The sequence below is a fragment of the Rutilus rutilus genome (assembly GCF_951802725.1).
Source record: "Rutilus rutilus genome assembly, chromosome: 12".
In the NCBI taxonomy this organism is placed as follows: domain Eukaryota; kingdom Metazoa; phylum Chordata; class Actinopteri; order Cypriniformes; family Leuciscidae; genus Rutilus; species Rutilus rutilus.
In genome coordinates, this window is record NC_140217.1 from 37,444,350 (window position 1) to 37,459,104 (window position 14,755).

The following is a 14,755-nucleotide window of genomic DNA, read 5'->3' on the forward strand; positions in this document are numbered from 1 at the left end:
CAGTGATCGACTACTGCTCGTTCGGGAATGATAGCTGTGAGCACCAGTGTGTGAGTGTCCTCAACGGTTTTAATTGTCGCTGTCAAGAAGGATTCTCACTCAACGATGACCTGAAAACCTGCACAAGTTAGTGAGAGCAACCGGGACACAAATATTTCCTCCCTGCACTCACAACACTTTTTAAAATTAGTATGCAGTATACGGTATATGCTGTGCAGTATGCAGTATGTTACGCATTAGTAGTATGCACTGCGTATACCATATTAATACAGAGCAGGTGATTCAAGAGAAACTGACATTTGTTGGATGTTTTCATAGCCAAATACAAACTTAGAGATGAATCTTGCATGTATTTTCTCATCACCAAAGTTTCATGCTTTTGTCTGCCTTGTTCCAGTGATCGACTACTGTTCATTTGGGAATGATAGCTGTGAGCACGAGTGTGTGAGCGTGCTTCAGAGCTTTTATTGCCAATGCCGTGAAGGATACTCGCTCAATGAGGATGAAACGACGTGCACAAGTCAGTGAGGGCACACACAATTCACATATGAACGTTTTATATACCCACAACACTACAAGCCTATGATTACATGCTAGACATAGACATTATCCTAACTAACATTTTTTCAAGCACATGGAACAGTCTCTATAATGCAAAGGGAAAGTTTGAAATGTCATCACAGCTTCCGCATGGCTGCGTTATGCTGCTATAAAGCACACGCTACTTATCTATCCATTCCTGCTGTTACCAGCTGGTTAAGCAACTGAACAAAAACAAAGTGTTTTAGTGTTTTAGCTTCTAGTTCCACACAGACTTTATAGTAAACAGTAAAAACTGCAAAACAATCTAGAGCTGCTTATAAGCAGTATGGAGAAGCTAATTGATTAGCCTATTATCTTAGCAAGCTACAATCAAGTTACTTTTTGTTAGCTGTGCTACAAGCTACTATCAAAAAGTAGCAAACTAAATTAAGGCTATTCGTGACAAAGCAGTAGTTACCTGGACTGGAACAAAATTTGTAAACAATAAAAAGATTTTCCATGCTACACTGCAACTTGTAGGCAAAAGTAGCTTGTTACTGGAAAAGCTAAACTGTTTTGAAGACAGCTAAGCTGTTATCTCTGACTGAAGCTACTGAAGCACCTCTAAAGAGACACATGCACATCGTTTTTGCCGCTTAACTATTCTGAAACACAGCTTGTATGTTACTGTGATGTGATTTATTTGCTCTTCCTGCTTTGCCAAAGCTTTCTAACTCTTCTCTGCCCGTTCCAGTGATCGATTACTGCTCATTTGGGAATGATAGCTGCGAGCATGAGTGTGTGAGTGTCCTGAATGGCTTTCACTGCCGTTGTAACGATGGATACTCACTCAACGATGACATGAAGACCTGTACAAGTTAGTGAAGGCCATCGTCAGTTTTTACATTCATCGAATCAACGGTGTTCCTTCAAAATCTGAACGGTTTTCCTTCTATTTTTCTTAATTGTCTACCATTAGTATTGCGGCAACCCATTGCTAAATTGCAAAGCTGCTAGATTAAACACCAACAGATGTGGATCCCAAAGGGTCTAATATCCTTCCTCTCACTGCTGTCTGTTCTTTCTCAAAGCACTTACAGCTTTTGTAAGGGATTTTAGATGTTTGTCTACAAGGTTTTAGCTGCTAAATTAGGCCACACAGCCTCTCTCCAAAACCCTGTCCTCCTGTTTCACCCCCCAAAATAACAGTATATAAAAGTCCCCAATGTGAGCATGTGATGACCAAATCAAGATCATTGGTAGACACTTGAGAAACAATAAGAAGGAAACTTAACTTAGAGCATTTAAATGCTGTAAATCACAAGTTATATGTGAGATTAATTCGAAAATTTACCATATTCGGCACTGAATGTCATATACTTGAATTCTAATCCATCTAATCCATATTTAGTGATCGATTACTGCTCATTTGGGAATGATAGCTGCGAGCACGACTGTGTGAGTGTCCTTAAAGGCTTTCACTGCCGCTGTAATGATGGATACACTCTCAATGATGACAAGAAGACCTGCACAAGTTAGTGAAGGCTCACAATCAACCTTCCTTAAGAATCAATTCCCTTCCATTTTTTGTCAATTGCTTACCATCAATATTTCGGCCATTGATTGCTAAGCTTCTAAGAGCTTTCCAAACAAGTGGCGTTTTTCCAGTTTGAACACTTGGTACATTCAAGTCATGTTGGAAAGATCATATTTACGAGTTAAACGCACACGAACTTCAGCACAAAGTCGTAATTACGAGTGGAGAAACTGGATTTTCTTTAAGCCCTGAGATTCCAAGTTAGGGACGTGTCAGTGAGAGTCTGTATCTGTATTAATGGTAAATTTGTGAAAATTATTGAACAAATTTGTTTTCATTTGTTATAAAATCTATATTGCATGGACAAAATATGATAGTATTGTACAGTTACGGTAGAATATATAATGATAAAAACATAAAGTAAAAACACACAATGCACATTTTATGCATCATTTTGTAGATTTAGAGTTTATAAAAATCTTGTTGAATGTTATGCAGAAGAGGTGCATTGCCATTTTGCTCCGAGCAAAGTTATTACGACTCATAAATACAAACTTCCCAGGATTGAACGCACTAACTGTTCAAACAGAGATGCTCTTTATATTTTGCTTGTCAGGAAAAAAATCCTTTACTTTTTCTATGTTGATTGAGACCAAAAAGTCTCTTACACCCATCTTGTTTAATGCACCATTTGTAGTGGACTTATTTAGGCTTTCTAATAATTCATGGTAGACAATTGAGAAATATTGTGAAACATTTGGAAGAAACTTTCCTTTAAAATACCCAAATGCTGAAAAAATGTTAATTAGGGATTAATGAAATATTTACTATATTCTGCACAGTAATATCCTGAATTCTAATCCATCTAATCCATATTTAGTGATCGATTACTGCTCATTTGGGAATGATAGCTGCGAGCACGAGTGTGTGAGTGTCCTCAAAGGCTTTCACTGCCGCTGTAATGATGGATACACTCTCAATGATGACAAGAAGACCTGCACAAGTTAGTGAAGGCTCACAATCCATTTTTACATTCACTCGTTTACTTTCCTCACTTTTTTCTCAGTTGTCTAGTATACATTTTTGGACCATCCATCGCTAAACTTATTAAAGCTTTTCAGTATGATAGGTTTCCAAATTGATCTCCAACAGACATGGTCACAAAAAGAGCTGTGGTTTTATCTGTTATAATCTAATCATGATTTAAAGAACTGCGGAAATTTCTGAACTATAACGTTTATATAAAAGAGAAATGTTTATCCTGTTTGGTCATGTCCTTAAATCCATTTAATCCATATTTAGTGATCGATTACTGCTCATTTGGGAATGATAGCTGTGAGCACGAGTGTGTGAGTGTCCTCAAAGGCTTTCACTGCATTTGTAACGATGGATACTCACTCAACGATGACAAGAAGACCTGCACAAGTTAGTGAGGGCCACGTGATTCAAATCCACACACACACAGCCCAATTTGATACTTAAGTACAAAACCAAAATATTTCATATCTTTTATAATTCCAGTAAGTCCATGCTTAACTCCAAATCCATAAAACAAGCACATCTCAGTAGAAAAATAAATGTAATAAAAAAAATGCAAGTTTCCTTTCTATGCTTCTTCCTCTTACAAAACATTTTGCTCTTTGCCAACTACTTTGGCTGCACGTCTTACTCCACATTTTGAGCTTCTCTGCTTCTTTCTGCCTGTTCCAGTGATCGATTACTGCTCATTTGGGAATGATAGCTGTGAGCACGAGTGTGTGAGTGTCCTTAAAGGCTTTCACTGCATTTGTAACGATGGATACTCACTCAACGATGACAAGAAGACCTGCACAAGTTAGTGAGGGCAACATATCATACATATATACTGTTAATTAGAAATAAAATGAGATATACACTACCATTCAAGTTTGGGGTCAAGTAAGATTTATTTTTGTTGAAAGATGTTAGCACTCAATTGATCAAATATGACAGTATTTGTAACAAAAAAAATTATCACTATTTCCACAAAAATATTAAGCAGCATATTAAGTGATTTCTGAAGGATCATGTGACACTGAAGACTGGAGTAATGATGCTGAATAAATTACGTTTCAAAATATATTCAATTAGAAATTTTGTTTTCAATTGTAATATTATTTCACAATATTCCTGTTTTTACTGGTTTTTTTTTTTTTTCAATCAAATAAATGCAGCATTGGTGAGCATAAAAGACTTCTTTCAAAAAACATAAAAAAAATGAAAAACCTTAACCCATTCCCAAATTTTTGAACAGAAGTGTAAATCTGAAATAATGTGGAGATAAAGTTGCAATTGTAAAAAGTCAAGTCACAAAGTTATTATTATTTATGTTATTTTTTATTTTATGAGGCAGCAATTGGCTTCCACTGGGTTTGCTGGTAAAAAGCAACCAGTACCAAAACAAGAATTAACAGCAAGGACAAAACGATCAATCAATCAATCAATCAATAAAACATTGCAAGGACAACAAAAAAACATAAACACATCGGTTACATTAAGGCAGGTTTCACAGACAGGGCTTGGATTAAGCCAGGAGCAGGCCATATTTAAATTAGTACATTTTAGTAGAAAAATAAAATTACTGGTGTGCATCTTGAGACAAAACAGTGACACTGACATATTTTAAGATATATCAGTGCAAGTTTGCTTTCAGTTAAAACAGCTAATACATCCATTTTAGTCTGGGACTAGGCTTAAGCCTTGTCTGTGAAACCTTTAGATGTTAAAAGTCTACTTCTTAAGCATTTAACAACAACTTAAAAACAGTAACTTATGGGTGCTTATCTGTGCATACAACTTGTGTATTGCTTGCAGTGTTCTCTGCTTTTGTAAAGTGTGTTTCTTGCCATCCTCTTCCTGTTCCAGTGATCGATTACTGCTCATTTGGGAATGATAGCTGCGAGCATGAGTGTGTGAGTGTCCTCAAAGGCTTTAACTGCCGTTGTAAGGACGGATACACTCTCAATGATGACAAGAAGACCTGCACAAGTTAGTGAGAGTAACTGGTCCACACGATCACTGTTCCAGATCTATGCACACAAAACTAACACAATGCTAACCATGCATGCTTGCTCTGTTTAACTTAGCAACAGGCTTTTTAAATCATTCTCTCATAATGTTGCTTTTTCTTGCCGTAATAATTTCTTATAATGGACAGCTACCTCATGATCTTGCATGTTTTGTTTTTTGGTCACAACAGGGGGTGCTGTTCATAAAATATTTAGTTCTAATTATGATTTTTCAATTTTACCTTTCAGAATCATTAAAATATAATATTTAATACCTTTCTGAAGAAATTGACTTCTGATGGTAGTTAGTTTTGCATGACATATTTTAAGGAGATATTCTCTACCCTATGCCATTTAAGTATAAATCTTTGCTTATTCTTATTGGGGAAAAATGCTTGCATTATGATCAGACCCCTCAAGTAAAGTCATTTCCAATTTAGTGGATATTTGCTCACTAAAACACTATTTCCTTTGTTTATCTCTTAGTGATCGATTACTGTTCATTTGGGAATCACAGTTGTGATCATCACTGTGTTGGTGTGCTCAATGGTTTCTACTGTCGCTGCAATGAGGGATACACTCTTCAGGAGAACGGAAAGACCTGCCAGTGTATGTATCAAGCACCGCACTGATCCTGTTATATTGACTGCAGTAAAGTGGATTATAGGGGTCCCATTATGCCTTTTTTTATGTTCAACTTTCTTTAGTGTGTAATGTTGCTGTTTGAGCATGAAAAAGGGCTGCAAAGTTACAAAGCACAAAGTTACTCCAAAGGAAGTTATTCTCTGAAACGCTTCTATTTTAGTCACAGTATTCCTAATTTAAATAATTCCCACCCAAAGCATATGCAAAAAGAATGGGGCGAGGCCTCGTTGATTTGCTTTCGTTAGCCGACCAATCAGAACACACAAAGATAGTTGCGAAGTGTGTTGAAACTTATGATTCATTATGATGACATTTCCGAAACATGCTGGAAGGAGGGGCTTCGTAGAGACTGGAACTAAATATTAAGCGTCAGTTCTGGCAGGTCAGGTTAGTCAACTCGCATCAGCTGACTCTCAGCTGATCCTCGTCTGCCTATAGGAATACGACGCCTATCACTGCATACATATATAAGCTCATCAGTATTATTAACAGCTATCGCGTTTCTCAGGAGCTAATTCCCTCCTCCACCCCCAGCTCCTCCTCTCGTCAGTCAGTTTGGCATTCTGATTCCCCCTGATTCTGACTAAAATTCTCTAATTATGTTGCACATTAAAATTAATTAATGATATCTGCAATACATTCATGTTGGTTCTGTTCTGTTTACCCTAAGCGGGGTTATTGCTGCTCTCTGTGCTCTTATCCATGCTAGGCTGAACAGAAAAGAACCATACCGCCAATCCTAACTGTATGCTAATTGTCAATCGTATTTGACGATAGTGGTCCTGGCAGAAAAAGCGTTACTGACAGACTGGGAAGAGAGGTGCTGCAACAATGTAAAATATGTGAAAACTAATGTGTGTTTTGAACATTCAAGCATGAAAACCTATTCTAATAGAGGTCAAAAACAAAATCAAGACTTTGAAAAAGAGCATAATATGTCCCATTAAAGAAGTTTTGGTATTAATGTACTTTCTCTTTTCCCAGTGTAATGCACAGAAACAGCTGTTAGTAGGTTTTCCCAAAACAATTGCAAAAATGTATAGTTTTAATAGTTCTAAGCAGTGGTAGAATTTGCTTAGTACATATTAATGTCTATATTTTATTGGTTACAACAACAGCATGCTTTTCAAAAGCAAAACATTTACTTTTCCAACTATCATTCAAGCTTTTTTTTTTGCTTTCACAACATTTGAGATGAGATAAGATTTATTGACCTTTCCGAGTTGATTATCAGATTAATCCACCTCATAAATATATTCTGTTCCCAAACTGCGCTCAAATTGCTCAACACTGTATGGTTACCTTTAAAACTGTTCAAAATCAGCTGGCAAGGAAGTGAAGCGCCCCCTCTTTAAGCCTGATGACCTTCCCAGACCTTGGCCATGAACAGCTGGAAAGGCCAAAAATATCAAGTGTGTCGTTTATCACTTTTTAAGTTTACTTAAAGGCTCTGGACATTTGCTTTAATGAGTCCAGTCATCTTTTCACCAGATTTCCTCTCTGTCTGCTTACAATGTCATATTTTTATTGTTTTTCTATTTGAATAAGTGTCAAAAACATTTCTTAAAATTATGCATGTATATGCATTTATGCGTTAAATTTGCATTCACTCTTTAGTGTCACATGATCCTTCAGAAATCATTCTAATATGCTGATTTGCAGCTCATAAAACATTTCTTATTATTATCAATGTTGAAAACAGTTGAGCTGCTTAATTTTTTGTGGAAACCAAAATATGAATGTCTTTACGGTCACTGTTGATCAATTTAATGCATCCTTGCTGAAGAAAAGTATTAATTTCTTAAATGATTTCGATGTGGTTTAAGACACACTCTTCATGTTTATGTCTTCTGCAGCGGATAACTTATGCAACACAGTCGAACATGGTTGTGAACACCAGTGTGTGAGCACTCCGGGATCATACCACTGCATATGTCCTGAGGGCCATGTGCTTCAGGACGACGGCAAGGCCTGTGGAAGTAAGGAACACTTTCATTCAGACGACCCATATTACAGATGAGATTGTCCTAAACTTTAGTTTAAAAGGGGAAATGCCTAAAGCTGAATTCCTAAAGCTGGAAAAGTTTCTATTTGCAATGTATAGATTGGTGTCTGCAAGAACTGCATGCTTTGTTGTCAAAGGTGAAGTATGTAATTTTTTCAGAGATCACTTTAATTAAGTAAGGTGTATTACCATTAGTATTACTATTGCTCCTACTTTTATGAAAACCATCGTATTTGTTCCTAAACCGAGGCTAAATATTAAACTTTGCACATTTCACCAATGAGTTTTGCGGGAAGCACCTGGTAGAATATGAAAAATTATTTTTGCAGTTCTATTTTGTGGCACAACAATTTTACACATTAAAAACACTTTTAGACGCCTTTATAAATCTAAAAAAGTCCCACTTTCTCTGCTAAGCATTAAAAATATGTGTCACAGTTCAGAAATACATGTTTTGTTTCTTTTGCCCTCTTCAAGCCTGTCGATCCTCCAACATCGACCTAGTCCTCCTCATCGATGGTTCCAAGAGTGTGCGGCCACAGAATTTCGAGCTGGTCAAGCAGTTTGTCAACCAGGTGGTGGATCAGCTGGACATCTCCCCTAAAGGAACACGCGTGGGTCTCGTCCAGTACTCAAGCCGAGTGCGGACAGAGTTCACGCTCAGCATGTATCAGACAAAAGAAGAGATCAAAAAGGCTGTGATGAATGTGGAATACATGGAGAAGGGAACCATGACAGGCTTGGCTCTCAAACACATGGTGGAGAACAGCTTCACCGAGGCTGATGGAGCCCGTCCTGCTGGGAAGAACATCCCACGGGTCGGCCTGGTCTTTACGGATGGCCGTTCACAGGATGATATTCAAGAGTGGGCCAAGAAGGCCAAGGAAGCAGGTATTGTTATTTAGGGGTGTGACAAAAGTGTAACAGTAACCAAAGTGTTACAGTCACAGAAATGATACAAACACGTAAAAAAGAATTTTTGTACACAAATTGGAAAGAAAGAATTTATCTTTTATATTAAAAATATGACTTAATGTTTCTTAATTGTTTTTCTTTATCAAAATAGAATAAATCACATTTTAGTCTAGTCTAGCTAAAAAAAAATTTGTAAATATTATAATCTTTTATATTTTTTTATTTATTTCTAGAACAGATTATAACAAATTAGATAGATTTGAATTATAAAATTTTAGATGATTAGAAATTAGAATGGAAATTCTCCCAAAAAAAAAGTCCTTTATCAAACTTGAAAAAAGTCAAATTGAGTCTAGTTAAGCTTTGTAACATTTAGTTATTTTTTTGTAAATATTATATTCATTTATATATTTTGAAATATTTTCGATTATTTATTTCTAGGACAGATTGAAAGATATTAGATACATTTTTTTTTTATGTTATCAGATATGTCTCTAATTGTCAAAAAAAATTGAACCTCCTATAAAATTTATAAAAAATATACATTTTGACAAAAATTTACAGTCAAAAAAGCTTAAGCTTAAAGCATAAGCATCTTCTCTCTTACATTTTATTGAAAAAAAATGTTTTTTTAATTTATACCTTTTTTACTCATTAACATGAAAGGTCCGTCCTTTGGAACATTCGATGTGTCTTGTGTGTTTCAGGTATCACCATGTATGCTGTTGGTGTGGGTAAAGCTGTGGAGGATGAGCTGAGAGAGATTGCCTCTGAGCCTGTGGAAAAACACTTCTTCTACAGCGCCGACTTCACTGCCATCAGCCAGATCGCAGAGAACCTCAAACTCAATGTCTGCGCAGGTGCGTTTGAAACACTGAGAATACACACACACATAGATCTGGATTAGATGGAAAAGATATTTACACAGCATGTTGTTCTTTAGCACCATCTAGAGCCTGATATACACACACACACACACGCATTATAACCTAAGAAGGTGCCAATGAGTATCCTTTACATACAGTATATTCATTATAAAAAGCATTTCCCTCACTTTTGCATTTCTGCCAAATGCATAACTGCAAATGCAAATTTGAGGGAAATTCTTTTTATAATGAAGATTGGTTATTTCATTCTCACTTATTGCAACATTTTTCAGCTGAGAGTCAAGGAGAGATCGAGGTGAAGAACCCCTGCGCTTGTGAAAGTCTTGTGGAGTTCCAACAGGTTACGATGTCCACCCTAGACCAGCTCACCCAGAAACATATCCTTTATATATTTATTATAAATCCTTTAAACAATATGCTTTCTTTTCAGCACATTCAACTACACCATGCAACTCCAGCACCATTTTTTTTGCTCATTAGTGCTGTTTATTAAGGCCAGCATCATTTCTACTATTCTGAAAAATCCCTAACCTTAAGAATGATTTCTAAAGGATCATGTGACATTGAAAACTGGAGTAATGATGCTGAAAAATTCAGCTTTGATCACAGGAATAAATCACACTTTCAAATATATTAAAATAGAAAACAGTTATTTTAAATGAATAATATTTCACTAATATTTTACAGTATTTTTTATCACATCAATGCAGCCTTGGTGAGAATAATTGGTGAAAATTCTTTCAAAAACATAAAAAGTCTTGCAGACCCCAAACTTTTGACCGGTAGTGGATAACTAGTGGATTTACGCATTATTACAACCAGCTAAAGTGTTTAACAGAAGCCCCTCTGTACGGAGAGAGTCTAGATTGTGTCTGTCGGTCTGATCTGTTCCAGACTGGCCCCTCTGCTTTGGCTTCTGACATAAAGCTCTGTGACCACACGCTTCAATGGCTCTTTGTTTCAGATCTCTCACTCAGCATCATTTATCCAAGCTCAAAAGAGCCCTTGTCCGTGTCTGAGGCCAGAAACAGATGGTTCTGAACTACTAGATGCAGATGCACGTCTCCGCTGGATCCTTTTAACTAAAATTTGATGAGATTACAAGGAAGGATGATGCTTCATGGCTCTCATCACAGTTAGATACTGCTGATAGATGTCCTTCACAGTTGGATGTAGTGGTTTGCATGCTTGCTTTGATACTTTGAGCTCTGTTGCATCTCTAAATTAAAGTGGCAGAGAGGCCAAAAGAGGTCATTCACTAAGCAGGCGTACGCACAAATTTGTGCGTGAAATGTGCGTAAGAACGATTTTAAGAACAAATGACGAATTACCATAAATTTCGTAATATTCTAAATGTACAAAGAAATATAGGAACAACTGAAACCACACGTAAGCAAAAAGCACTTACTCTGTATGGCTTTATGGTCACCGTGATTTTGCCAAGTAAGACATGTTCCTGGATCAACATATTTTGTTGATCCTGGAATAACATTCCTGTCCCAAAATTTAGTCCTTACCCTATCCCTACCCCTAAACCTAACCCTACCTATAACTTTTCCCTAAAATCAGAGGGAAATGATAGGTGAATAACACTGATGTTGAAGCACCTCACCCTGGTTCTAAGCCTAAACTTGACATAAACTGTAAACTTGTCCCTCAAATCTGATTGGTTGATTGGAAAGTTGTTCCAGGATCAACAAAGATGTTGATCCAGGAACATGTGGTACTTGGTGAAATCACGTTCACCATGGCGGTCTAATCATGTTAAGAAGTGATATTTCATCCTAACACGACTATAACTATATTGTAGTATTGCATTAATTGTATTATATAATCCATATATAAAATTATATAATAAAATGATTAAATAATACAATCTAATTTCATCTTAAATACATTTCATCATATATAATTAAAGAGTAAGAAAAGCTGTGTTATAGCTTCAGCTGCGAGGTTTCTCTGAATAACACAGATGTACGCGTATGTCCAGCTGGCTAATGAGAGGTCTGTATAAAAGGTGTTTATTGTGAGAACTGGTGAGAATGGCACACTTGGCGTTGCTCGAGGATCGGGCGAGAGCGTGTCTGCAAACAGCGACAAGTTTGACGAGCCTGACGAAAGGCTGTAAGGAAAGCGTGTGCGGAGTACTCCGAATTCACTAAGATCAAAATGATGTTAAGAACAAATTCATGTGCGTACGAACGTGTTGTGAATTAGCTGGAGATTTTTCGAGAGAAGTTCTCCTTTGCGTACAAATACAAAATAATCCATTCCACACAATTATTAGTGAATGAGACCCATTGTCATTTACCTTTTGGTGTAAATATGTAAATGTTTTATTAGTGGTGCAAGCTAAAACAAACCACTATAGACTTAATGCGCCAGAGAAAAAGAGATGGTCCTCACTGCAGAACATGAAATCCAGGGGGAGGAGCTGGATCCAGATCCAACTCCTCCCACCTTACATATACCTAAACCTACCCATCTCCACCCCCTGATCCCTAAACCCACCCCTAAACCTACCAATCTCCACCCCTTAGATCTGGATCCAACTCCGCCCCCTGGATCTCGTGTACTGCAGTGAGGTGCTACTGGAGAAAAAAGGACACAGCATCGTTAAAATTTTGTCTTTGAACTTCCGTTTTTGCGGTAGCTCTGTATATTTCTATGGCATCGTTTTTGAAGAGTAATTAGCTGGTGAAGTGGATTTACTTATTGTAGAGTTAATGAAAGTTATCATGAGCATTGTAATGTTTGAAGTGGATGTCATATCAGATGTCAGTAGACTAGGAAGATTTTAAAACGAGCGGTTCATTCATAAATCAATAAGATATTACCTTCATGCTGTGGAAATACAAACCGGAAGACAGAACACAACGAGCGCCGTTCTGAAAAGGGGCGGGGCTACATAAGGTCTATAGAGTGCATTAGTGCCCACCCATTTTCGGCGGCGTTGGTTCCGGAGGCATTTTTTCGATTTATTTCTCCCTTAGGGATTTAAAACAAAAAATTTGCTTTGTTAAAGCGTTATAGGACATGAACCAACCCGATCAGTTATGAGGTGAATCATAACATCACAAACTTTAATTTGAAGCAAGAAAGTATTTTAAAATCGGACTAAAAATAAAAAAATACAAGACTGTGTAGTAGGGGAGTAGTTGGGAGTAGGTGGAGCTAAAGAGCTCATAGGTGCGCTTTGCTTCTTGTGACGCTGTGATTAGAGGTATTTTCTGTACAGCATCATGGGTAATGTAGTTTTTCACCACAAATTCTTCTGTTAAGCAGGATTATTTAAAAAAAAAAAGTGAAATTAAAATAATGCAGACTGATGGCTTCAACAGAAGCAAATGTGACCCATGCTGGCAAAATCAGAATGCGCACATGGGCTGATTACGAGCTACAGGCAAAAAATGTGAAATATTTTGAATTTTAGGTTTTCACAAAAATGAGTTCAAGCCATCGTCTAGTGATCCCAATGCTCCAAATAGCAATTAAGCATCTAAAAGTATCTATATTTGTATGGTTTCTGAGAGGTGTACCTTCCTAAATCATGAAAAATTGATTCTTTCTACTCTCTTCTTGCAGCATTCCAACTTTGTGAATATTCATAGCGAATTCTAGATGACATGAGTCTGAACCAATGAAATGTGATTTTCAAATCCATGCTGATGTAAACAAAACCAGCTTGTTGCTAACCAGTCGCAATAACACCTTTGGTGATGAGTCAAAACACCCCGCGCGGTGGCGCATTGTGGTATCATGGAAGCATCCATCCTCTGAAAACACGAAAAGTAATTTTCAAGCTTATTTAAATTTTTCATCAATATATCTCTGTTTTGTAATGGATATGGATGATAGTGAGAGTACTCAGTAGGTGGCTAATGCTTTAAATGCACTGCGTTCGGCGAATCTTGTCTGAGCATTTGACATGGAACACTTTGCTCAACTTAATGACTACTTCAGTGATAATGTGCCACCACCAAAACAAGGTGATTGTGGACATTAATGTAGCAAATCTTGAACAATAGTTGGGCATGGACACAATATGAAACTGTCACGACTGTATTAAAATGAACCTTGCTAGCTGTGCTTCTAAGGAACCAGCTAAAAAACACCCAGGATGTGCAAACAAGCGATTAGAAACCACCTAGAACACACTAGACTATCAGCAAGTTTTGCACTGGCAAACATCTCTCACATCTTCTTAAGAAAATGTAAAAATAGAGTTTGAATATATTTAACAGCCAAAAAATGCAGAAAGGTAAGATGCTGCTAAGTATGATTATATGATCATTTATTATAGTATATTTCCTTAACTTTATGTCACTGTCAGCTATGACCAAGCGATTGGAAGTGCTGGAGAACCAGTTGCTCACAAGAAAATGAAAGAGCACGTCACAAAACCGTATGGAGGAGGAAGGGGCCCGCTGGGGGTCAAGGGTCCTACAATCAAAAGATCTACAGGTGTAGATGTCTGAGGAATGAGGCCAAATAACTCTGTGCCATGTTTGGACATGGCTAATATTGTTCCCTATTTATACATGATCTGTATTGTATGGTTTATAGAGAGGTATGTATTTATGGCAAATTTGATATTAGCATTTATACACTAAAAAGGGAAATTAAGTGTTTGGTACCACTCTGAAATATTGTCATCATTATCATGTTTGCATCTGTTTTTTTTATATCGGAACCAAATTTGTGTGGATCTATAAAACCTTCCTTTTATGCACATATATATTGCAAAAAAAACAATTAGTTACAAATGACACTCTTAGAATCATTAGTTTACAGACAAAATACTGATACCAAAAGAGAGAGACACAATGAGGCAAATGAAGCACTCCATATTACCAAAGCTGTTTCCCATCAATGTTGTGCCTGAATATTTGAAATACTCAGAGGAACATGTCTGATATTTGTTAATTGTTTAACTGGACTGCAAACAGATCTTTTGACTCAAGAATGGCCTGAATGGTTTGTTAACACTAAAATGAGATTTGTGTAAACAGGGTGCCCCTTAAGATTGCAGTTTTTTTTATTTTTATTATTGTTATTATTGAAATGTAATTTACGCATACAGAATCCAGATAAGATACCTCAGTTTTTATGTTTTCAAGACGTTTGCAAAAAGGCCCCATTATAAGGCTCTTATATGTGAATTCTTCTATGTTTTTGGATATTTCCTAATAACACTCTTTTTTAAAACAATTAAAGT

At 36.7% G+C, this 14,755-nt stretch overlaps 1 protein-coding gene across 4 annotated transcripts in view; it reads left to right on the top strand.

Annotated features, from left to right (window-relative positions):
• matn4 (matrilin 4) overlaps positions 1 to 14,755 on the top strand; it is a 24,579-nt gene extending 9,824 nt beyond the window's left edge. The window contains exons 6-19 of one of the 4 annotated variants that reach the window (XM_084426413.1): positions 4 to 126; positions 398 to 520; positions 1,277 to 1,399; positions 1,934 to 2,056; positions 2,940 to 3,062; positions 3,362 to 3,484; positions 3,770 to 3,892; positions 4,943 to 5,065; positions 5,572 to 5,694; positions 7,587 to 7,709; positions 8,213 to 8,626; positions 9,358 to 9,510; positions 9,810 to 9,912; positions 13,863 to 14,755. In XM_084426413.1, coding sequence (XP_084282539.1) covers positions 4 to 126; positions 398 to 520; positions 1,277 to 1,399; positions 1,934 to 2,056; positions 2,940 to 3,062; positions 3,362 to 3,484; positions 3,770 to 3,892; positions 4,943 to 5,065; positions 5,572 to 5,694; positions 7,587 to 7,709; positions 8,213 to 8,626; positions 9,358 to 9,510; positions 9,810 to 9,912; positions 13,863 to 13,923 — 1,961 coding nt within the window. In that variant the 3' untranslated portion in view covers positions 13,924 to 14,755. The remainder of the gene's footprint in view (positions 1 to 3; positions 127 to 397; positions 521 to 1,276; positions 1,400 to 1,933; positions 2,057 to 2,939; positions 3,063 to 3,361; positions 3,485 to 3,769; positions 3,893 to 4,942; positions 5,066 to 5,571; positions 5,695 to 7,586; positions 7,710 to 8,212; positions 8,627 to 9,357; positions 9,511 to 9,809; positions 9,913 to 13,862) is intronic. The other 3 variants (XM_084426414.1, XM_084426415.1, XM_084426416.1) reach the window with 3 other exon arrangements.